At 43.6% G+C, this 25,346-nt stretch overlaps 1 protein-coding gene across 6 annotated transcripts in view; it reads left to right on the plus strand.

Annotated features, from left to right (window-relative positions):
• Positions 1-9,427, plus strand: part of PSEN1 (presenilin 1) — a 67,582-nt gene extending 58,155 nt beyond the window's left edge. For all 6 annotated transcript variants that reach the window (XM_075065422.1, XM_075065421.1, XM_032781366.2 and 3 more), the window contains 2 exons: positions 4,554-4,672; positions 5,133-9,427. In XM_075065422.1, coding sequence (XP_074921523.1) covers positions 4,554-4,672; positions 5,133-5,288 — 275 coding nt within the window. In that variant the 3' untranslated portion in view covers positions 5,289-9,427. The remainder of the gene's footprint in view (positions 1-4,553; positions 4,673-5,132) is intronic.
• The last annotated feature ends 15,919 nt before the right edge of the window (positions 9,428-25,346 follow it).

The following is a 25,346-nucleotide window of genomic DNA, read 5'->3' on the forward strand; positions in this document are numbered from 1 at the left end:
GTTAGATTCCTATCCCAGGCTATAGGCACTTTTTCTCCCTGCCCCTGTGGGTACTTTAAATGAAGAAAATAATAAATTGTTCCAAAATGTGTGTCTTTGTCCCTCTATTTCTACAATCAGTAGTTCTAGGAGCATATTTACAATGCTGCTGGTCATACTTGTCAGCCAGCAATAACTTGTTAGAAGTTTGTTGGGAAATTCACGTTTTGTGGCAGTAGCTTTGTAGCCATTGCACTGATCACTGAGCGTTTAATACACTGCAACAGTATTTAAATGTTTAATATCATCAGCATGGTAAGACAGCATTCTCAACACTCCCTTTTTCGTCAAGTTACTGTTCAACACGACTTGACTTGAGAGAGAATTGTTTTAGCATGCAGTGATCACTGTGCAGAGCAAGCAGTGATACAGTCTGTTAATTCAAAACACTAGTTTTGTGTTTTTAAGAGTGAGTTGGGATGTTGTAAGTATTTTTTTTAATGTCACTTTGCTAATAAAGGTAAGTGAACACATTCTGTACTAGATGCATCCAGTAAGGTTCCCACTGAATTTTTCCTTTAAAGTTTAGCATCTGTCTCTGGAGCTTGGGTTATTAATCACTAGGGTGACCAGATGTCCTGATTTTATAGGGAAAGTCCCAATTTTGGGGTCTTTTTCTTATATAGACTCCTATTACCACCCACTCTCTGTCCTGATTTTTCACATTTCCTGTCTGGTCACCCTATTAATTACTGTAGTCAATGGTAAGTAACTAAGGCATCAATTTCCTTCTACAGCTGTCTCTTGAAAGCCCTTTAGATCTGAGATCAGGACAACTGCTAGTCCTAACTCTGCATAATTCTTTTCGTTTTCAAATACTTCATTTTTCATTAAATTAGAGCTTCCCAATATGATGAGAAATTAAATTTTGAATAGTAGCTGCAATTCTGGATGTTTTGGATATTCAGAAGTTGTTTCCAAAATGACTTTTTAATTTTAACAAGGAACCTTGCTGCCAGGAATTAAAATAAATGTTGTTAATACTCCTTGGAGCTTGGTAATCTAGTAGGATTGGAATGTGCTGCCATGCAGTGTTTCACTTGGCATCTAGCTTGGTATCGTCTGTGACAGATCAGTGTTAATTTGACAGTGTTTCATAGCTGTCAAAAAAAAAAACAAAAAACTAAAACCTATCTCTTTAAAGACAGACTGAGTTATGTTTAGATTGGCACCTCCAGTCAAGACAATTAACAGGAGAAAGCATGGCCTTTAGGAGTATGGGAAACTATACTTGTAAATGAGATTTTGGAATGGGGCTGGGAGACCCTATTGTGTGTGTACACATTCTAAACGCTCCAAACTGTAATAGTTCTTACAGGATAAGCAGGAACCAAAAGAGCTGATCCAAATCTGAACATGATCCTGAATGAATTTAGGAAACACATAATGGTTAAGTCTTAGGGGAAATCACAGTGAACAGATCAGAGTAACCCGAGCAGTGGTACTGAGGGACTCCAGGGAGATGAGAAGTATAAGGTGCTGCTGATTTCGAGTAGTGACCTAAGTTGGCTTTTACCAGTTTTAAGACTAGCTATTTTATGCAGTCTGTTTCTTTTGTTTTAATCAATCTCTTCTCCCCTTCCCTCACCAGTAATCTTGATTTACTACAAACTCTGTGGTTTTGGGACTGTCTGTCTCACAGTTTGAAAGAGTTGAATCCACCACAGAGGTTTAAGCAGTAGTAAAGAAAAGGGTTTCTGGAGTCTGTCCTTCATGGGACTGTCTGTCTAATGGCAGACTAGTTTTTTCCCCACATTGTTGCAGCCTGAGCTGCAGTCCTCCCAGATTCACAGGAAATTTCTAGTGAACATGGACAAGAACTGAGTGGAAGGGGTGTATGGTAACACCCTGCTCCTGGGCTAGCAGAGGCTCAGGGGCAGCCATGCTGAGTCCCGGCAAAACGGAGGACCACTTTGCAAATCAAAAATCAGTGCTGATGGGATGCAAAGAGTTTCATCCAGCTAATGGCCATAGCAACATATGAATGAAGTACACCTCTACCTCGATATAATGGTGTCCTCGGGAGCCAAAAAATCTTACCGCGTTATAGGTGAAACTGCGTTAGATCGAACTTGATTCGATCCGCTGGAGCGTACACCCTCACCTCGCTGGAGCGCTGCTTTACCGTGTTATATCTGAATTCGCTGCAGCTGTGCCTCTCTAGCACAGATCCTTTGTACCTTTATGGAAGGGGTTTTTCCCTCGATGTAGATAATCCATCAGTCAGTCCATCCAGGCAGCAGATAAGTTGATAGAATTCTTCTGTCAACCCATCTGTGTCTACACAGGGGGGTTAGGTCGACCTATCTACGTCGCACAGGGTGCAAAATTTTTCACAGCCCTGAGCAACATAACTAGACTGATCTAATTTTTAAAAGTAGACCTAGGCTGAAAAATAAATGTGGGGAATGGTTAAGATATGGGAACTCCTTTGAGTTCACAAGGGAACTGTTGAGGATCTCTCTAGAAAAAAACAATAATTATAGCATAGAGTGGGAGTGTCGAACTCATTCTGAGGTGAGGGCCAAAGTGTACTTTGACTTGGGGTTTGTGAGCCAGAGAAACAAAACTCACCAGTAAGGAGCATGTTTTCCAGGCTCCTCTGACTGTAGAGTGCATCTGTTTAGCTAAGTTAATTCTTCCTTTCTCCTTATCTGAAAAGTAACAGAAGGCTGGATTGGTTGGTGGAGGCAGCAGTGGCAAGCAAAATATGGTGGGAAGAGGAGGACCCACTCCCATAAACCTGGTGCTGCAGGGGTCGATGGGGTTATCAGGAACCCTGAGGGAAAGATGAGGAGAGAGAGAGGGAAGAAGGGCAGAAAGAGGGGGAGAAGAGAGAAGGAGAGAGCAGCTGCTCGGAGAAGAGGAGCCCTATATTTCCCTCCCCAGGGCAGAAGACCACCTGTGCCTCATCTGGGGTAGCAGTGCTATGGGGCCTGTCCCACTAGGCCAGGATGAGCAGAAACAATTTGAGGGGCAAGGGAAGCTCCGAAGCAACGGGGCTCAGTCCCAGTGGCAGAAGATGCAAAGGCAGCTGCCATAGCAGGAGGAGGAATGCTGAGGTGAGATGGAGGCAGCAGGGGCTTCCTTGCATATGGCCAATCAGGCATAAGCTCACTCCTGAGCTCTTCCTCTTCAGCAGGTGTCCACTTGATCTCCAGCTCTCCCTTGGTTCCCGCAGAGCAAGTCCAGAGTTGGATTGCACTGATGTGACAAAGGGAGCTGTGGGCTAGATGAGAGTATCCAAGGGGTTCGATCTTGCCCACCATCCGGGTGTTTGACAGCCTTGACGTAGAGGCTTTGAAAAAGCTATGGCACTGTCTGAGGCTTATTAGTAGAACAAACATACAGGAAATCATCTTTACTTCTGTTTTACAGAAATGCTGTTAATTGGATATTATGCTACTAAAGTCCCTGCCGAGGTGATAATTACCATAAAAACGAGCACATTGGCTCATGCACTTTTGAAGGGTCCATGTACTGCAGAAACACAAACACCCATTTAATCTGAAAGATGCATCATAATTACACAAAGAGCCTTTCAGAGCTATCAAAAAAAAGATTCTATAGAAGACACAAGAGGTCACTGGAATGTTTTGCTGGTTGTTGGTTTGTGCACTGGAAGATATGTAACTGGAAACTGCAAAATAACAAGTGACTCATCTGCCCGCTAGGCAGGGTAGTACGAATAGTCTTTTGGCAAAATGTTGCTGTAAAATGAAACAATTGAGAGTGGCTTAGATCTATAACAAATATAACAGAAACATCCAAACTTGCTCAATTCAGAGTCACACTGGCAATTATTAGGAGTCTGAAGACCTCAACTAATTTGCATAAAGTGGAGCAAATGGGCAAAGGTCTTCCTTTTTACTCTAGAGACGGTGGAAATAACCCGTTTGTGTCAAAATGGAGTACTCTGTAGGGACCTGCCGTTTTTGCTTGCCACACCTCTGTACGAAAGATTAAATCAGCTACAGGCCACATAGTAGAACTCTGTGAAGTGCGTTTTGGCTATCCTTTTTTTCCAGAATGTTTTATTTTTGAGCATTCTATTCATTTTTCCCTTTTATATTCCAATTCCTGATATCAGTGTTTATCTGGTAGAGATAGTCATGCCAGTAAGTGCTTCTTCCCTTGTTGCTTTAAAACAGCTTCTGAAAAGCTACTTCTCATTGATTCTGAGCCTCCCATTTCGACTCCTTGCTAACTTAATTTAAAATGGGGTTGTGCGTAAAAAAGAAATTTCTCTTATGTTTGATTTGTGACATTTAATCTGTTTATAACTCGACACAGTGAAGTGTACTGGCAAGCTGTGACATATCATTCATGTGTATTGGAGACTGGAACAGCTCTGCAGCAGGAGGATCAAAAAGAATCTGCTAGTTGCTTTTGGGTGTCCTATTGGTTTCTTGGATTATTCTGTCAGATACGTGCAACGGAAGTCATTTGTTGTGGCTGTTGGTGCGAGTTGTTTTGGGTCTTTATGTAACGCTCCCATATTTTTACCATTGCAGGAGGAGTAAAGCTCGGTTTAGGAGATTTCATTTTCTACAGTGTTCTGGTTGGCAAGGCCTCAGCAACAGCAAGTGGAGACTGGAACACAACTTTAGCCTGTTTTGTAGCTATACTAATTGTGAGTATAATGTAATGTGGTGGTGGTGATATTTCAGTGCATTCTTCAGTGACCCCAGGGGCTGCTGTTGTATGTTTTCCTTTGGGATTTTGCATATTGGTTATTCAGTGCCTGATCTTGCCGTCATGATCTTAAACTGCAAGTTTTGCTGTGGATTTCAGTTGGAATAGGAAGGATCAGTCACTTAAGCGTCAGTTCAGCACAGCACCTAAGTTCATGTTTATGTCCCATTGATTTCAGTGAGATTTTAAATATATGCTTCAGTGCTTTACTGAGTGGGCTCATTAGTGAGTTACTTTGTGTAGTAAGTAATCCTGACATTAATAGCACTCAGTGTGGAAAAGCAAAAGAATATTGTTGACCAACCTTTTTGTCTGCCCTTCGGCTTGATGTGTTCTGTAATACGTATTTTTGCTGGATTGAGTTTTACCATGTAACATCTCCTTGTTCTTCTTTTCAGGGTCTGTGCCTTACTCTACTACTTCTTGCCATCTTCAAGAAGGCTTTACCAGCTCTTCCAATCTCCATAACCTTTGGACTCGTTTTCTACTTTGCCACAGATAACTTGGTGCAGCCCTTTATGGACCAGCTAGCATTCCATCAGTTTTATATCTAGCACAGGTGAAGCTGATATTCTATGGACATTTATATTGACTCTAGAAAATCTGGGAGGAACAAGGGATTTTTACTTGGTCCTCACATGACAGTGAAGTTCAGTGCTCAAGATTTCTGGCCTGAATCATTGCAACTTCCTCCCATATTTTCCTGAGCTACTGCACTGGGTACCATATGATTCTTCTGTGTAAAAAGGGTTTTTTCTCAATGGATGGACTAACTTGGATGCCGTTATGTCATAAGCAATCTCTAAATGATAAACATGTAATAAGGACCACCTGTGTAAAAGCTGCTAATGCTTCTACCAGCAACGTGAGCCCTGGGTATAGGTTGATATTTTCCCAACGCTGAAGACACTTAGGACTGCCATGAAGTTAAATGAAGGAAGTTAGCAAAGTTCTGTTTGATTTGACATATAAACCATTTGAAGAGAATCAATCCAATATAAACCTTTAAAGCAATGTTTTTCACCAGTTGAGTCCTGACCCCACTTTGGGTCATTAGGAAAAGGCCAGGTATTGCAGCAATGGGACCGAAGGAGAAAGAATAGTCTCTCCTAAAGAGAGTTCCACCCCTTAATAGTCTCTGTGCCTAAGTATGTTGGTTTTGATAAGTCCAAAATATTATTTTCACACTGGAACAAGAGCCTGTTCTCAAATTTACTAACACTTTTTGCATTCTCAAGCACAAAGCGTGCATCCTGTACTACCGCTGCCAATTTCTAATGTAGCTACCAAGGCTTGGACTGAATAGTTTGAAACAAGTCAATCATGAAGTCCTAACATGGATTCTTGTAAAAGGTTGGAGGACTAATACTCTAAAATTTTTCCTCACTAAAATTTACATGACAATTTCTGGATTTATTTTTGTCATCTTGCTAATCTTTGCTACAATAACATCAATTCAAACCCTGCCTTTTGATGGCAGTTTGCCACACAGGACTGCATTGCTCTGAGTTCCTGTTCTCCCCCACTGGATCTTTGGGCATATGAAATAGGCAGACATTTGCAGCAGCATCTCCATCCAAAGCATTCCAGGATTTTAACCTTTTGTTGTCAGGTGTAGAGAAATGGAGGGTTATTTTTAGTAGCATTCTACTGTTTCCTTCAGACCTTTCTCTCCAAAAATATATAGTTGGAAGGATCTGGATTACGGCAAATTAAAATGAAGGGCAGTGTTTTTCCTAGGTAACAGTCAGTTGATTTCTCTGTTACATATTAAGCTTTAGTATCAGCTGTTGAAGGTTATTTCAGGCTAAGTGATTTTAAGTGAATTTATTTTATGTAGTGTATTGATAAATGAATATTCATTAGTCAAGTAAGACATCACTTAATGTTGCTTGGAAATAAAAACTATGGCCTTTTCCCCCAGTTACAGTGAGGCGTGATGGTATACAAAATTGGAGAAACCTGGAGAAGCTTAAGAAGGGAGAAGAGAGTCCCAGAACAGCTGAAAGGAGGCCTATGGGTTGTTAGCCTTTATACAAAGTGAAAAATTGAAACTAAACTTAATAACCCCACCTTAATTTGTTTTGTTGTTGTTCTTTATCTAGAACTACAATGATTTGGTGTTTGGTGAACAGTTTTTAGAATGGGATGTTTTGGGGATGATGAGATTGGCGAAAAACATTTTGTGCAAGCAAAGAGCTTGGTTTTGGTGCAGCTGAGCTCAATGAAGCATAGAGTGGATGGAAAGGTTTGACTGTTGATGGTATTGCAGCCTATGTAAATTTAATATTGGAGTCCTTTCTAAACAAGACACCTAATGGACAAAGCCAGTATAACAGAGCCTCTGAAGCAAACTTTCTCCCCTCCAGAAAGAGCTCAACTTCAGAAAACATGAAGTAGTAATAGGACTGAGACTTCATGGACATTTTCAAGTTGTTGTTTGAGTACTGGGTAATATGTTGAGGTGTTTGCATTTGTGTTGCATACCAAGAAGGCTTTGCTTTCTTTAATTGCCTCATCTTTAATGTCCTTGGGAACTTCTGTGTATTGCCCAGTGTGACCTCTACTAGTCACAGAATGTTGGCATCTGGAAATCAGGGCAGTTACATCAAATAAGGTGCGCGCGCTCTTCTAATCTGAAAGTATTTGCATTCTAGGTAGTGGCTGCATTTGCCTGTTGAATTCATTATGGATAGCATTAATAAAGTAACCACATCTTGGTACCTCATTCTGGCTGTCTAGGTCAGAACTGCTTGTGTAATTTTAAGGACTAGTAAACTGTCCCAGATACTACTTGAGTGGAACTTCATTTAAAGTTGGATTTTTAATACAAAGTTTTCTACAGTTTGAGTTTTCTTTACTGTTGTTACTTGGTCCTCTCATCAGCATTAATCTCTGAGAAATTCAGCTGGTTTTTTTTGTTGGGCATTCTAACTATTGCTTGTTCTTTATATAGAAAAGGATTGCCAAAAGTTGGTACCTCTATCATCTGTTTGTACATCAGAGCCAAGTCTCCATTAACAGAGTTATTAGTAAAATGCAGAGGTGATCTTTTGTTTGAAATAGTCCCTGCTGGAACTCTGACTCCCTTAAGGCCCAATCTAATGCCTGTTGAAGTAAATAGGAGCCTGTTTACTTCAATGAGTGTTGGATCTGGCTCTTGAAGAACAACTCAGAATCTTCAAAACATTTAAATTGCCAGTCTTCCACTGCCTAAAATTCTGCCATCCTGGAGTTTTAATCTCTAGCTGTGTTACAGAAGGTTGTGGTGGAGATTATACACCAATATAATAACATTAAGCCTTGAGTACACTTGCTACAGCCAGGAGATGCAAAAGTAAGATTGAAACTCTTTCCTGGATTTGCCCTTTTACATTGAAGTACAGTACCACATGTGCTGAATACAATATTGTGATGCTAGACCACTTCAGTACTTGGTCCAGAAGGGTTAATTAAGAATAGTGTTCATTCTGCATTTCCTGGATTTGGGAGTTCAATGCACAAGTATGAAGTTAAGTCCTGTCATAATTTCTCTTCTAGCCTTCCATAAAAATACACATCTAATTTGTTATTAGATTATTTCAATCTGGTCTACTTTGTATAATCCAGAGATTTCTGGTATATTTTATAGCTCTTTGAGGGGGTTATTGATTCCTAAATTAGAACACTATTGACAGCACCTTAGTCTGCAGAAGCTCTTAGCTTTTATTGTGTTATCCCAGTAGCGGTGGATCTTTCTCCTGTGTGTTCCAAACATGTCTATCACATTCGATTAACCAGTAATTGTTGTAGCTTCCCTACTTTTCAAACTTTCGTAAGTGATTAGTCTCTTTTAATGGCTACTCATCTGCAAAATGTCATAAACCAAAACATTGAGTTGTAAGAGTGCTTAAAAATGTCCGCTTGGATTTATACCATGTGTTTTCTTCCTCATTGCTTTTATTTTTGGATTTAGTCCAGAGTTATAGTTATAGTTATAACAGATATTTGTAAATAGGGAATTATTTTCATGGCTATACTGAATGCTGCTACTATAAATAACTGGAAGCTCCTGACTGTGGTGCATCTGCGTTCAGATGTAGTCAGCGTAGGGTGAGTCTGGAGGTCTAGGTGCTTGTGTAGAGCACCATGTTCAAACTGTCCTAGGAGTAAATCCTGATTTTAAGCCAAATACTCAAGGGCTGAACTCTGCTGAAAATGGCTAACCTCCTTGGAGTAAAAAGCAGACCATGCATTTGGTACTATACATGGCAACTGTTCTGCCATTACCACAGTGAGAGAGAATTATCCTGGACTGCATTTTAGTGGAATTTCCGGACGGATGATGAAGTGTTAGGAAACTTCTCAAAACACTTAAAATAAATAAAAGGATGCTCGGGGGAACTGTTTTGACAGCTATGCTGTTGAGACCCGTATAATGAAGACTGTGGAACATGTCTGCACTATGGTAGTATCTTGTTTTACAGCATAAGTTTGGTCATTGGAAATGCTGGAATATGAATTAGAATTGGATTATTTTACACTCAAGAATTTGCTGTTTTCTTTTTTACAGACACTGGTTTGTACATAATCTGAATTGAATGTGAATAAGTTTTTTAAACACCTTTCCAATTCTTGATAAGATACAGTTTTGATAGATTATTGCCAATTTTCCTTTGTCTAATCATTAAAATAAAGAATGCATGGATCCTAACTTTGCTGATTGTCGTGGTTTCAATATGATTATATTAAACATTAAACTTTTATTAAGGACCTAAACACCGCAGATTTTAGCTTCAGTATTTAAAGAATAAGAATCTTGTCTTAAAGAGATGTTTAAAACCTCTTATTTCCCAAAGGAATAATTTCTTCAAACTAGAGTCCCATAAAAACACATTTTTAAAGCTTCTTTTCATATTAATTTGGAGAATCTGTCAAAACCAATTATAGGAACCCACATGAGACATAATTAAGGCGTGAAATAAGCTATATAAAATTGTTAAAATTCAGGATGTTTTATGCAGCAAAAATAATCGTAGTCAGGCAACATTTATGTAGGTCACTCGGGAAGAAATCCCCTCACAAACAGCAGTTAAATGTACAGCACTGAATACTGATTTCACAGCTATAAGAGTGGGGGGAAAGCCTCATACCCTTCAAACTGTAACACATCGGTTTTATTCCTATTGAGTGATGAAAATTTAAGTCAATTTTACCACTGTTGTGTGGAAACTGAGGTTTCCTGTACTGGGATTTGTCCTGTCTCTGTTAAAATAGAAAATGGAACTCAAATTGTGAACAGAACTCAGCAAATAATTTGTGATGAAATTAGCTGTGTTGTTGTTGAATTGTCCACAAGCAGCTTAAGACTTTCTCAAATGTAGCTGCTCAAGAATGATTTAGTACATAATTTTGGTCTGTAGGGTGTTTGCATGGGTTTCACTGAAGTTCTCACAGCAGCTATTTGGTCTACCGCTGACACCTTCATTAACCAAGCACTATAAGGTGGATTTTCTGTCTTCCGCTGAGGCCTCCTTTGGCCTGAAGGTGCTGCAGGGGTTGGCCCAGAAATAAATGCCAACTCTTGAGCAAGCTCACCAAAAGAAGGGGTACTTCTTTCTTTCAGAACTTTGGTTTTATAACCATCCCCACATCTGTTCTTGGCTTGCTATTTCTCTGATGTCCAGAATTGTAGGAGATGCTGGGCTGCAGAAAGGATAGTATTGGTAAGAAATTTTCCATTCTGTTTAACATATAAGCAATGATCTGTTTTAAAAAACAAACTATTGGTACTATTTTTATATGCTTCTCCCTATAAAGCCTGGTATCATAGTCACCATGAATCCAACCAAATAAGGCCCGCGAGGGAGAAATTCTAGCTAATAACGTTTCAGGGATGTTTTAAATTATGTCCCAATTTTAAGATCTGATATCTTGGGATCGTTCAAGGTTTCATATAAGTGCTCAGAGAGGCAGCGCCTTCTCTAGAATGAAGACTTCAGACTTAATTCAGGCTGTTGGGTCTTTCTAAGAAGTATTGTCTTGCTGAAATGTGTATCTTTTTAAATACAGAACTGAGAATACTTGCTTTACCATTCTAAAATCTCAGGGTTTGCAAAGTAAAATGCTAACAACTTATCCACTGCTTCACTTTGAGTCTCTTTTCTTCCTCCCTTCCTCTTTAATGTAATCACCTGGTCTGTGTAACATGAGATTACTCTGCGCTGATGTTTGAGATTTTGCTATCTCTTTACCATGGAAAGGGCTGCTCTGCCTGCAGTGGAGACATTGTTAGATTCTGAATTGCTGGGAAATTGCAACTGAGGCATGAGAGGTGACTGAATTAATTAGTAAAAGTTTAGCATCAAATTCTGATCTGCTGTAAGTGGCAGTAACTTCTCAGCTCAGAGCAGGGGACCATCCATCTTCATTGTTTGTAAAATGCTTGGTATATTGTGGGTGCTTGTAATGGGCTGGCGTGGCTCCCCTCCTCCCCGGAGAGGGTCGAGCCCCGCCGGAGGCCAGAGTGGACGGAGCTACGGAGCTCTGAGCCCACCCCTCAAAGGGTCAAGGGCGACCTGGAACTATAAAAGCCGGCCCTCAGAGCTCAGTCAGGCCTCAGCAGCCGGGGAGATCAGACGTACCTCAGGGAGCTTGAGACTGGAAGACTCTGGCGACCCAGGGGAGCCACCCAGACTGGCCGGAGCTCCCCTGTGCTCGCTATTTGGAGGAGCTGCCAGAGCTTCCCTGTGCTCACTATCTGGAGGGGCTGCTGGAGCTTCCCCATGCCTGCTACCCAGAGGAGCCACTGTAGCTTCCCCGTCCCTGCTAGCCGGAGGAGCTGATGGGGCTTCCCCACGCCTGCTGCTACCCGGAGGAGCCGCTGGGGCTTCCCTGCGCCTGCTGCTACTCGGAGGAGCCATTGGCGCTACCCTGACCCGACTATCCCGAGGAACTCCTGGACCTACCACCCAGCCCCGATTTCGATGAGCCTATGCTCGTGGACCCTTCAGAGGCCGATGTTAGGACCCAGGTAGGTCCTGAGGGGGAGTACGGAAGCAGCCCGGGGGCAGCTGACCCCAGTCAGGCTGTGGAATTGCCGGATCCTATGTCAGTGTGTTGCGGTCAGGATCCCCACTGACTGACCAGCGGAGTGACAGCCGCTGTTAGGGCCCCGGGCTGGGATGCAGTGGAGTGGGAGGGCCTGCGTCCCCCCTGCCACCCAACTCCAGGGTGGCAGACTCCACCTCTACCTGGCCTGAGGAGGCCAAAAACTATAACTGAAGCTCAGCCCTGACCAAAGGCCTGAGCTTACCGACTCAGCCTTTGCTGCCTCGCCCTGACCCAGGGCTGGACCTTAATCTATTACTGGTACTACTCAGTCCTGACCCAGGCCTGAGCTTACTGACTCTGTGTTTGCTGTCCGCCTTGGCGTAGGGCCCGACGCCTCGTGGCTAGCACGGCAGCCCTGCCGAAGGGCCTGAGCCCCTTGCCCGCCGGACGGACAAGCACTGCAAGGACCGCCGGGCTAGTTTCCTGGACCAACCGGAGTGGAGTGGGCCGGCGTGGCTCCCCTCCCCCCTGGACTGGGTCGAGCCCCGGCCGCACACATTTACAGTGCTATAATAAATAAATACTTCAGTAAGGCTACACCAAGTCTGAACTGGGGCCTTTACTATTTTTAAAACTGCATTTACATTTGGGTGATGCTTTTAATTTGTCTTCAGGTGGCGTTAATAGATAATTCCTGTGTACTCTTGTTTTTTTTAAGTGCAATTTTAGTCTGTAAACAATGTGAAAAGGGCAACATCTTACTCGACAGAACTTCCCCTTGTCAGAAGAGGAGATTCTGAATTCAGACTTCAGTGACTGAGCTGTTTACCCTTTTGATCTGGTTAGCACTAGCTACAACTAAGCACGGGTCCATGCTCATTGATGTGATGGCTGAACACCAAGGAGAACACTCCTCAGAAGATAGCACAAGCTGAATTCTGTTGCTGCTCCAGTGTAATTGTTGCATACATATTGTCATACCATATAAACCCAATGGTCCTTCTAGTCAGTGCCAGATGCTGCAGCAGCAGAGGACATTGCAAACAACTCCATCATGGAATAATCTGCCCCAAAGAGAAGTGTCCTAGCTCCCTCAGTTAGTGTCTGTGTTATCCCCTGAAGTATCAGGGCCCCCTGCACAAGTATGAAATTTATTTGGCACACAGGGCCTAATTCCATTTTTTAATTATGATCAGTGCACCAGGATATAAATGCAGGATTACAGCCTACCTTTAGTCCACAGCAAAACATCCACAGATGCCAATAGGTTTGACAAAAATGGTGGTGTCTGGCCTTTATGTTGTAACTATGTTTGGTTATTTATTCACTACCTTATTGTCACATTCCGTTTCAGCAAAGGGGACTTGTTCCCAACTCAGGACATGAAACAGGCACCACATGAAGGACAGAACTGAGACAGGAACAGGTCTCTCAATGTAAAATATCTGGGCCAAACTCCCACCAAATATTATTTACAGAACTGTGATCCGAGCGCTATAATTAAGGATGTTTCTATTCTCAGCATCAATTAACAGGAAGTTCCGAGTGCAGGATGAAAATAGATGTTAAAAAGAAAAAGTATTACATTTTATAATAGGGCTTTTTATAAAGTGAGTGTCAAGGCTCTGGGTAACTGGTGCTGAATCCTGTAGATGAGTCATAGATAAACTCCCAGTTATCTGCTAAGGTTTCAAAACTATTTTAAGGACTGTAGAACTTGGCTGTTGCCATAGAAGCAATAAATCCTTTAATCTCACTTCCTGTGGAGCTGAAGCTGTTATTTGATTATCTACTTTGGGATCTTCAAGGCAGGTTATGCGAGAGAGGAGTAGAGAGACAACAGCAGGAAGAGATATTATTGTCTTAAAACTGCTGTCCAGTCTGATACCATTTGATGAGGATTTCCTGACGCGAAGATTCTACAAAGGGTTAATAGGAAGAATGCCACTAGGGAAACAATGCAAAATGAAAGTGATAGGACAGACCTCTCACTGCTATGACTATGTGAATCTACTAGCCCCTTTTTGGAGGCAGTATGGGCTAGGGATTGGAGAACTAGACAGAAGAAAGAAACCTAAGTTTGCCGATAGCAGAGGTGGAAATAGAATCATCTTTGAGCAAATTGCTTCATGTTCTGTGTTTTGTTTTCCCTGTTTGATTTATATTGTAGTAGTGTCTGTAGACCCCAGTCAGGGATTTGGGACCCATAAAAGCTTGGTAGACGTACAGAAAGATAGTCTCGCCCCTCAAGAGTTTACACTCAGTCTGTAAAGTGAATTTGAAATACCTCTTTGTGCAGTGCCTTGATATATTTGGATAAATGTACTCTCTAGCTGCAAAGTAGGGCATGCTTGTTTGCTTGTTTTAGATTACCATTTTGTGACTGCAGGGTCATCAGAAACCTGCAGAAAACTTTTCAAATTCTGCAAGGGGCAATGCCATCTAAATCTGCATTTGGAGATCAGCATGGCTATAAAGCTGTCATAATTTGAAGGGCGGGGAGGGGGGTTAAATGTCACATTGAAACACACTGCAAAATTCTGCACTGCCACCTGGAATGACTTAAAACCTACGAATCCAAGGTTGAGGTAGTTTTCCTCCCAGTTAGTAAGGTTTGGCTATTCTGGTTCAGAGCATAAGAACTGAGGCCTAGTCATTACTAGATCACTATAGTTAGTTTCACTGCAGTCTCCACAGAAGGCTGGAGTTAAGTAATCCACTAAGCATTGTATGTGTAAGCCAATATGTTTCGTCTGTATCTGTATTCGCTATATACCTCGTTTCATTTCTGTGTTTTCTGAAGCCTGAGACAAGCCCCTGACAGGATGCATGCTTTACCTGTACAAATAAAACCATTTGGAGCGCATAAAGTGTGTTTCCAAAGTGGTGCTCACTGGCTGACAAATACTAAATCCATAGCTATTATCCCTCCACAGGGTTCTGATGACAGAGGTAACTTCACCTCCCACCTCATCTTTCCTGCTCTGTAGCCCTGAACAACTCTGTACTAAGTGGTGAGACTGAGACACTGGAGTTAGACCAGCTAATCGTTCTGTCCCTATTGGTGGGATTGTGACATTAGTATGAAGTCAATCAGTTATCATCCAAACTTTTTCTTATTTCCTCCCTGAGTGAATTTGCAAAGTGATAAAAGCATTTTCACATTTCAGTCTCAAATATTTGATTAATCATAAAACTTCTATTTGATTTATTTGATGTCTTGCAGATCTGTAGAAAAATGTGATTTGCCTGATTACTCATTGATCTAACTTTGCAGGGCCGGCTCCAGGCACCAGCCGACCAAGCACGTGCTTGGGACGGGGCGGCGCTCAGGTTTTTTTAGGGTTTTTTTGGTTTGGCTGGGCAGCGCTGGAGGGTTTTTATTTGTTTGTTTTTGTTTGGCTGGACTCTGCGGGGAGGACTTGGGCAGTGCAGTGCTCGGGGGGGGGCTTGGGGGATGCCATGTGTCACTTGGCGGGGCTGGGGACTTGGATGACGCGGTGATTGGGAGTGGCGGGGGGCTTCTGTGGCACGGTGCTCGGGTGGGGCGGGGACTGGGGGGGGAGGGGGACTGCTCTATTTTTTTTTTGCTTGGGGCTGCAACAAAGTTAGAGTTGGCCCTGTAAGTTGGGGTTGCCAAACTCATGCTTTTCCAGAGGGCTCCCAAGGGTCACACAGGCTGTGCCACACCCAGGCATTTGGCTCTCTTGTTACACATCCCTGCAGTCAGGCTGAGAGGTCACACATCCAGGTAGGCCCTAGAAATGTCCTGTAATTGCTGCTGCCTGCGTGGGTCCTCTACTCTCCCTGTTTGGGCCAAGCTGGGAAGCAGCAGCTGAGAGGAAGAAGTGGTGGTGGTGGGAAGAGAAGGTGAGGGGCACAATTATTATAGGATAACTCTAATTCTTTAATTTTATATTTTATCTTAAGTTTCCTTAAGGAATTATATATATGTTGTAAAGAGAGGCCCTGAGTAGCAAGTAAAAGGAAGGCCTTGAAAATAATGAGTTAAGTAAGAGACCAGGTGGAATGAAGTAGGGAGGATGTCTGGTTCAAAAAATCACTTCATGAGATTAGGGGAAATTTCTAAAAAGAAGGCCTCTGACATGGGGGTGATTGCAGATGGCTTTAAATGAACTAACATGGCCCTTTCCCACCCACACACCAGTGTTACCTCAGACGTTATGGCCTATGTGAACCCCAGTGCAAAAACTGTTCATCAGCGAGAAGGAGGGGAGGAAAACCTTGGGAAGAAAGGAGGTTGTAACTCTCATCTGGATTAAGACTGGAAATAAGGGTGAATTGTCTCAAACTGGTTTTTAGCTAAAGTTAATAATTGGCAACAGATGAGTGACAGCCTGGGGCACCATGGTCAAGATGCAAGGAGAAGGGTTTGCCTGTGGCATGGGACCACAGAAAGGGAGCTTGGGACTGGGGAGGGGGAGATGGGAGAAGCAGCAGGGACCATGGGGGGATGGGTGAGGAGTCTGAGGAGGAGAGGCAGTGTTTCGGTGGAGAGACAGTGGGGGTCAGAGGCAATGGGTCAGGGGGCCGGAGGAGGTAGCGAAAGTCTGGGGGAATGGGTGGGGAGGCAGCGGGGGTCAGGGTGATGGGAGGAGGGCACCAAAATACAAGTTCGCCCAAGGTGCCATTTTCCCTGAGGCCTGCCCTGATTGGTGATGACATCATTTGTTTGTAAAAGGGTTATGAATTGACCCGTTCTTTGTCAGGCTCTGCCTAATCATTCTGGAATATGCCAAAATGAGATGGTCATCCCAAGGCCTGGCCTATTTGTAAGTATACTGAACACATGCTTATGAATACTTTGTTGTTACTGTATTGGGTGTAGTGACTGTTTATTTTTAGGCTGTTAGATGTGTGTAAGGCAGCTACATAAAATACCATTTGGCTTTGGGATTTAATAAACTGGTGTTTGCTGATTTCCCATATAAATATTAATAATTCCAACTGCAATGGCTGCAAGCTCCCTCAGACATTCCCACTTGGTTCCGGATGCTGGACACCCCGCTGCCCCCCCATAACCTTATGACATCCTCCAGCACTCACCTTTCTACAAAACTGTCTCTCCTTACACTTCCCAGAAGGTACCATTGCACCCCCTTCCCTCCCATACTCAGCTACCATAATTTGTGCAGCAACACATCCTACCCCACCACTGCCTGGCACTATGTTGCCCAGAAAGTTACATGTATGGTGTACACATATGAATATTTTCAGTGTCATCCACCTCTTTGTAGAGTTGACTGAAATCTGTTACGGCACTCTCTGTCATGCAGTTGATGGTGAATGGGAGGTTTTTGTTTTTCCTCATGCTTTGAAGCCTTATGTAAATAAGGCATAGCATCATGGAATATCTCATTTTATTTGCAAGGAAGGTGATAGTACAAAACTCTTCACTCTGTTTTATTCTCAGTCAGGCAAGGATTCAGAAATTTGTAGGTCACAGCTATTCTTCTCTCGCAGCTTGATGTCTCGGTGACCTTATAGCTAGATCTTTATTAATAACTTGAGACTTTGTCATCTTCTCCATGTATTAATAGGACAGGTTTAAGGCATTTGTTTTATTTTTCTAAGGACCTATCAATGCCCAGGAGGGAGTTAATGTAATTGTGGTCACTTTTAGAACTGATTTCTACTATTCCATATTTGATTTCTCTAACATGCTAATTTTGAGACAAATCCATTAAGTGCACTTAATGTCAACAATTTTTCCTTTGCCCAGCCATCTGATATAAAACCAATTCTGCGGTGTATTGATCTTCTGACTGGTGATTAGATGAAGCATGGAGGGAAGTGCTGCTGCTTTCAATGATTTGCTGATTTATTTTGTAAACTTCTCTAATATTGTGTTTTCAAATGTAAGTCAATGTGGCCAGGGCTGTGGATGGGAACCCTTCGGTGTAGAGTTTTAGTTCAAAATAAATAAAATGTATAGCTGTACATGCAGCTGAACCTACAAAGGCTGCCTTGAATTTCACAAGACTGAAAAGTATCAAGGCAAACAAACATATGTAGTGATATGGGAAATCAGCTACTCTCTGTTATACTTAGAAAGGATGATAATGTACGGAAGGACCCAGTCATTGTCATCTTGCAGTGGCCCAATAATCCATCTCACATAGTATTCTGACTCCCAGTATGATGATTGCATTAGCAATATGTATGTAAGCCCTATGGCCTGAAACTCTAGAGCAGTGGTTCTCAAACTTTTTTTCACATAGCAAGCCTCTGAATGTGACCCCCCTTTATAAATTAAAAACACTTTTTAATATATTTAACACATTATAAATGCTGGAGGCAAAGCGGGGTTGGGGTGGCGGTTGACAGCTCACAACCCCCCCCATGTAATAACCTTGTAACCCCCTTGCAAACTGATCCCCAGTTTGAGAACCCCTGCTCTAGAGTGCTTGGAGCTCATTCCCGACACCTGTTGGTGAACAGGGAGAAGAATGACCCAGAGTTGCCTGAGAACTCCAGATGGGCAAAGGCTCCATAGGGAGGGGGAGGGGGAGAGGGGAACAACTGAAGGGGCCTGGCAGTTTGGGGCATTTTTGTTAAAATTCAATTAAGTTTTGAGCTTGGGGCCCAATAAAATGTTGTTCTCCCTGTTGGGAAATGAAAGAACGATAGAATAGCACCAAATGTGCCTGGGGCAGGGGATTGTCATGGCCCAGACTGCAGTAAGGAACAGTTGGGTAAAGGAGGCTGGACAGGGTGAAAAGGAGGGAAGAGGGGAGTACCTGGCTGGTGGTAAGGACTCTGTAGAGCATCTTATACTCCAGGGGTTCTCAACCTTTTTCTTTTTGAGGTCCCCTCAGCATGCTATAAAAACTCCATGGCCCACATGTGCCACGACAACTGTTTTTTTCTGCATATAAAACCCAGGGCCAGGGTTAGAAGGTAGCAAACAGGGCAGGTGCTCAGGGCCCCAGAAGCCTTGCAAAGCTAAGTTGTTCAGGCTTTGGCTTCAGCTTTCTGCCCTGGGCCCAAGTCTAATGCCAGCCCTGCTTGGCAGACCCCCTGAAACCTGAGAGAGGCCCCCCAGGGGACCCCAGACCCCTGATTGAGAAGCATTTTTAGACACCATAGCTCCTTCTGTAAATCAACAACAAGCTGAGGCAGCATACAGCGCTGAGCTGAGGTAGCTTCAAGGTGTTGGGCTGAGGCGGCAGACAGTGCAGAGGCAGTGCTGAGACAGGTAACAGCACTGAGGTGGCTTGAACTGATGCCAGACAGTGCCACAGCTTAGCTAAGGAACTCAGGTGTGGGCTTCCCTATTCAGCAATCAAAGCTGAAATCACTTCAGCTGGGTCAGGTGATAGAGTTCTTGGGACTGCACTGACAATACTTCCCATAGAGGCTGGAGAAGGACCTGCCTGAATTTTGGACTGTGCCTATCCTGGACAACAAACTGTGAGTGAGGGGGTAGGGAGAAGGAGGGAAGTGGCTAGAATAGTGGTTCTCAACCAGGAGTCTTCAAGGGGGTACATTAACTCATCTAGATATTTGCCTTCTTTTACAACAGGCTAGATAAAAAGCACTAGCAAAGTCAGCACAAACTAAAATTTCATACAGACAATGACTTGTTTAAACTTTTCTATATACTATACACTGAAATGTAAGTACAATATTTATGTCATAAATGACTTATTTTATAATTATGAGATGGTAAAAATTAGACTAAGCAATTTTTGAGTCATAGTGTGCTGTGACACTTCTGTATTTTTGTGTCTGATTTTGTAAGCAAGTAATTTTTAGGAGAGGTGAAAGTTGGGGGTACACAAGACAAATCAGATTCCTGAAAGGGGTACAGTAGTCTGGAAAGGTTGAGAGCCACTGGGCTAGAAGGTGTTAGCCACTCACAGCTGTGAGAGGAGGTTAAGACTGTTGCTCAGAGACCCTGCAGAACATGGTTGATTTGTTAATAGCTGGCTTTCCCAAGTTCATTCTGGGTCTCCTTTTCCCCACCACTAATAAAAAGATTTTGTTTTATACCCCTGGACTTAATGCTTGCAGATTGGGAACTATTGCCTGCAGTTGAGACCCAGAGGAGGTAATTTAACTTCCCAGGTTTTCGGCGGGAGCTCAGTCTGGTGTTTTGTTTTCAATAGGAACCTCTAGAAAACTGTACCTGGCATGTTTTTTCTGTTGATAATACATATAAAAAAATCCAACTGGAAGGAAGTGGAAGGCATAAACCACTCATAAGGATCCTAACTGTGGAATACAGTGCTGAAACTCTTAATGGTTAAGGTTGTATGGGTGTCACTTTGGTGACTTGGTTGATTACTGTTGTTTCTTGTGGTAGATAAGGGGGTGAGTGTATGAGTGAGAAGGAGATGTGTATGGCTTTACTCCATATTTCCCAGGTTTTGTGTTTTGAGCTGGGTTGTGTTTGGCTTTAACATCCACTGTCATTAATGGGCTTGGTTGGTTGGTTGCTTGGTTGCAAATTTAAAAGTCTATTTTCAAGTTGCGCTCCCTGCAGTGTAGAGGAATGCCTGGAGGTAGTGTGAGGGAGCACATTGACTTATTCCAGAGGTGTCTCCTGTGCCCCTTTGGAAGAGCCCAGAAACTAAAATGCCCAAGGTACAGTTGCTCTAATGGGAGATGAAAGGCCTTTATGCCACCTTCTTCCAAGCACCCTCTTCCAAGCACATGCAGGTATGTGTTAAGTGAGCTTGTGCCTTGGAATCGTCTGTCTCTTAGGTGCTCTTCTTGGTGATCTCCTCCCTCCCCCCGCCCCCCTTGCCTCTGGGGCTGAAAAGGTAGTATAGCTGAGTGTACTGCTGCAGCCAGTAGCGCCAGTTCCCAACCAGTATGGAAAACCCCAAGAAGTCCCTTCCCTCAGTCTATGCTAGTCCCTGTAATTTTCTTGCTCCCCTTCTCCTGCCTCTCCTATCCTTAGCACTAGTGCTGCCCATCTGTTGACATCTCTTTCTCAAACGTGCACTCTCCTGTGTGGCGGGGGTTGGTGGTCATTTAGGAGTTGAGGTCTTTGGATATAGTGTGTCTAGAGCAGCCAATGAGTGGCTTAACTCAAGCCTTCTGATTTAGTATGACCTTGACGTGACTAGACTGGCAGCCACTGGTTGTACGCAAGCCCCTTCTTTAATAATGCGATGGAAGCACTTTTTGTACTAATCATCTCCCCAGAGCACTTGGGGATTAGGCATGACTGAAAAACAGTCTGAAAAATGTTTTGGACCATGCAGTTATTAACCTTTCCTCATCAACCAATCCTTGCAACCCACTGATCATTTATGTTGCTCTTCTCTGAACACCCTCCAATTTGTCAGCCTCCTTCGGACAGCGAGATGCCTAGAACTAAGCACCAGGTCCCTGGAGTAGTTGTACTGGATCAGGGGTTCTCAAACTTCATTGCACCACGACCCCCTTCTGATAACAAAAATTCCTACATGATCCCAGGAGGGGGGACCCAAGCCTGAGCCAGCCCAAGCCCCACTGCCCCAGCGTAGGGAGGCCCAAAGCTAACGCCCAAGGGCTTCACCCCCAGAGAGTGGGTTTGTAACCTGAGCGCCAATGCCCCGGGCTGAAGTCCTTGGCCTTTGGACCCGGGCGGTGGGGCTCGGGCTTTGGCCCTGGGTCCCAGCAAGTCTAAGCCAGTCCTGGTCACCCCATTAAAGTGGGGGTGCAACCCACTTCGGGATCCTGGCCCATAGTTTGAGAATCGCTGTACTAGAGCTTTAAAAGGAATTATATTAACCTTGCTAATTCATGACATGAAGCCTATAAGTGATGCAGCTCAGCACTGCTTGATTATTTTTCTCTTCCATACTGAACCTCAAACTCCTGTTGAAGTTGTGCTGTCCCATACCATTCCCCCACATCTTTTTTTCTGCACTGCTGCTAGTCAGTTCCCTCTGCCACTGAATAATTGTAGTTTGAATTATTTTCTCCCAGATACATTAGCCTGCATTTTTCTAAAAAAAAATTTTTTTTTGTTGTGTTTTGCCCATGTCTCCAATTCCTCTGTAAGGGCCCAACCCAACACCTATTGAAGTAATGCCCAAAGTCCCACTGCATTATTTCTCTCCCTCTAGGGTATTTATAGTTCCCTCCCAGTTTGGTATCACCTGTGAATTTCATAAACACATAGTTCACTTTTTCTTCCAGATCATCAGTAAAAACACAGAATAAGACGAGAACTAAACGTGATTCCTGCTTTTCTCCACTAGAAAGACACACTCGTGCACACACGCGCGCGCACACACACTTCAATTAATGTTACCATGGTCTTTCAGGAAGTTTTCAGTTCCCAAAACAGTGTCTGTATCCAAGTCAGTTTGAATGAGTTTTGAGAGTAAGATTGTGAGAGACAGCATGTTTACATGCTGTACTAAAGTCCAACTAAATTGCCTCTCTACTGCCTTCTCTATGCATTGGTGTTGTAATTCTATCTGCATTAAATTGTGTAGGACTGCTGTGTGTACGTCTCAGTGCTGGCAGGGATAGTTCCTCACTAATAAAGACCTGCAGTTTTGTAATGCTGTTACATGTTCCAGCCTATTCCATTGCCATGTGTGTCACATGGGATCTGAGCTGGAAGCCAGTGCAAATGTTTCTACAAGGACTTTAGGACATATATTTTAATTATGTTTATACTTCCCCCTACCCTCCTTCCCTTTTGTACATAATTTTCCCTCTAGCCTTTGCAAAGTGCTCTGGTCCACCTGCCAGTGCTAGTTTCTTGTATGACTCTGGCCCCTTTAACTTCCCATCATGAGAAGTTCCAAGGCTCTGGCTTGAAATACCAATACTGAACACTGTCAGGCCCTAGCACGATTCCATCGCTGCCTTCGGCTTAAGCTGGCATAGGAGGAGAGGAGCCACTCCCTGCATGAGGCAGCTTTATTGTCTGCATAGTCAGAGCTCGGGGGAGGGGGATGACTGTAGAATGAACACCTAAAATTTTCCAAGATTAGAGAGAGAATGTCCTGATCTGAGGCCAATGGATGGAGGGAGAAGGTCTCTGTGGGAATGATTGTGTGTACACGGCCTGTCTCTTTCTAACTCAGGCTGGCATTTAACACAAACAGTAGTGCCACAGAGCCCACTTAAGGCTCCCTCTTAAGCACACCAGTTGTCACTAAGCATACAAAATAAAGTGCAATACAAAGAGTTGTGTACCAGAGCATAACTAGGCTAGGCGTAGGTCTGAGGGAAACAGTCTCTCTGTCTCTGCACACATGCTCTGTTGGGTGAGTGGGGTTGTGCATGTCTGTGTGTGTAGAACACGTGTGAATAGAATGGGTGTGTAGAGGCATGGACTGGAGTAATATGTTACCAACCTTAGAGAGGCTGCTTTTTGTCCTTACTTTGCCAAAGGTATCTTTGCACCTGTCTCCCACTTTCTGTGTAGACTGACCAGATGGCCAGTACTAACTTACAGTGAGTTCCCTTCCTATGGAATTGTATGCGACGTCCCTGTTTTAGCTGAATGACAAGTATCAGAGGGGTAGTCGTGTTAGTCTGGATCTGTAAAAAGCAACAGAGAGTCCTGTGGCACCTTATAGACTAACGGACGTATTGGAGCATAAGCTTCCGTGGGTGAATCCCTACTTTGTCAGACGCATGTGCCGAATGAGTTTCTCAGGGTTAATGTCATTGCACTGGATCCCAAGCAAATGAATGATCCTTACTATTTGGGCAAGTTTATTATTAAATTAACAGAATTTCCAGGGAAGTACGCATCACACACACCCCCACGTCACCAAAGAGTGGGCAAAGCGCTCACAGGCTCCAGTGACTGATGGGATCAGCCCATTGCCCAGAGGAATCTGAGCAGTGTATGGGTAGATTGTTTTTGTGTCATTTATGTGGCTGGCATCATTGGCAAAGCTGAGGTAGCAGGGGGTGCAGGGTGGGACCAGTAGGATATTGAGTTTAAGCTTCAGGATGGTGTGAAGGTGAGCAGGGTATTTTGTGCAAAAGTGAGAAGTTTAAACTTGATTCACTAGCTCCCCCTTACCCAGAGCAGAAATAGCTTGAATCTCCTCTTGCCTACGTGTGTTTTATACCGCTGTATGGCTCACTTCACTGGAGCTACTCCTGATTGACACTGGTGTCTGTCCGCAGGGTTGTTGTAGCCATGTTGGCCCCAGGATATGAGAGAGACAAGAAAGATAAGGTAATACCTTTTTTTGGACCAACTTCTGCCAGTGGAAAGTGTGACGGGTGAGGCAGGCCATGCTCTTAGCAGGAGCTGAGGAGGGTGCTGGCTTGCAAGAGGCTCAGCTGAGTAATAAGTGCAGTTAGTCTATGTGAGTGATGAGCACTGCAGAGAGCCTCTGTGTGAATCTCCATGGTGAGTGATGGGCGAATCTGAGAGGCTGCAGAGAGGGAGTGTTGTTGGGCCTTTTGCTACACAGCACATGTTACTGTTGTCAGTGCTTCAGCAGATTTCTACAGCGCAGTGAAAATAAGTAGATTAACACAGCAAAGAAGATTAGAGATGCTTTGGGGAAAGGAAAGGGGGAGGATGAGCAGAGGAAAGTATAAAAAGAGACAGCAGGAGTGTGAGTGCCAGGCTTCCTGGTGTGTGTTACTCAGGGTACCTGTCTTTGGCCCCTTTGGTTTCGGGATAGGCCAGCTGAACGGAACTGTACCAGGCACGATGTCGAAGGAGAAACTGGAGTCGCTGGTAAAAAACATGGAGATCATGCTGTCAGAGGTGGAGCAGCTGAAGATCCACTGCACTAAGCAGACAGAGGAGGTGAACCAGGTGGTGCAGGAGTTGCGCCGGGAGAACAAGGATCTGATGCAGAAGTACGAGCGCATCTGCCAGGATCTGAAGGAAGCCAAGGAGACCATTGCCCAGCTTCAGGATACAAAGTTTGCCTTTGAGGCAAAGGAACGACAAGCACAGAAGCTCAACAGACAACTGTGAAGCACTACAAAGGAGATGCATGAGATTTTCCAAGCAGACCTAAAACCAAACCAAAACCTTCTACCACTGGAACCTAAAAACACTGGACTGAACTGGACTACGTTATCCCCAGACCAAAGGGACATGGTGGGGAAAAAAGTCACCTATTTGTGGGGGTGAGATCTAAGAAAGGCAAGAGAAGTGCAGCTTGGATTCTCTCCTATGGGGTTCCTTAGTAATGATTGCACACTTTATCATTCTGGGAGAAGATCCCTGACCCCTATCCTGGATCATAGAGATCTAAATCATAGTTGTAGTGGGGACCACCAAAACCTGAGCATGGCACCATCATATCTGCCATGGAGTTCACACAGGGACAGAGCTGGGGGAAAGGAACTGGACCCACCTTAAGTTTGCTGGAGGGGACTGGACTGTGTGAATACATAGAGGAGAGAGAGAGAGCTCATTTTCTCATCAACTCCACTTTGTTGCAGTGTATGCAGACTTTTTTGTGCTGGCATTAGGCTTCAGTACAGTCATGGCTTTTGCTTGAGATATAAATTTTCTTACTGCCTGACTGAAATACACTTGCTGAGGTGGCATTGTCTCAGCCTCATGATTCCAAGCATTGGCTACTAAAGGCATGGCTGGCCAGAGGATATTAATATTA

Source organism: Chelonoidis abingdonii, chromosome 4, assembly GCF_003597395.2.
Source record: "Chelonoidis abingdonii isolate Lonesome George chromosome 4, CheloAbing_2.0, whole genome shotgun sequence".
NCBI lineage: Eukaryota > Metazoa > Chordata > Testudines > Testudinidae > Chelonoidis > Chelonoidis abingdonii.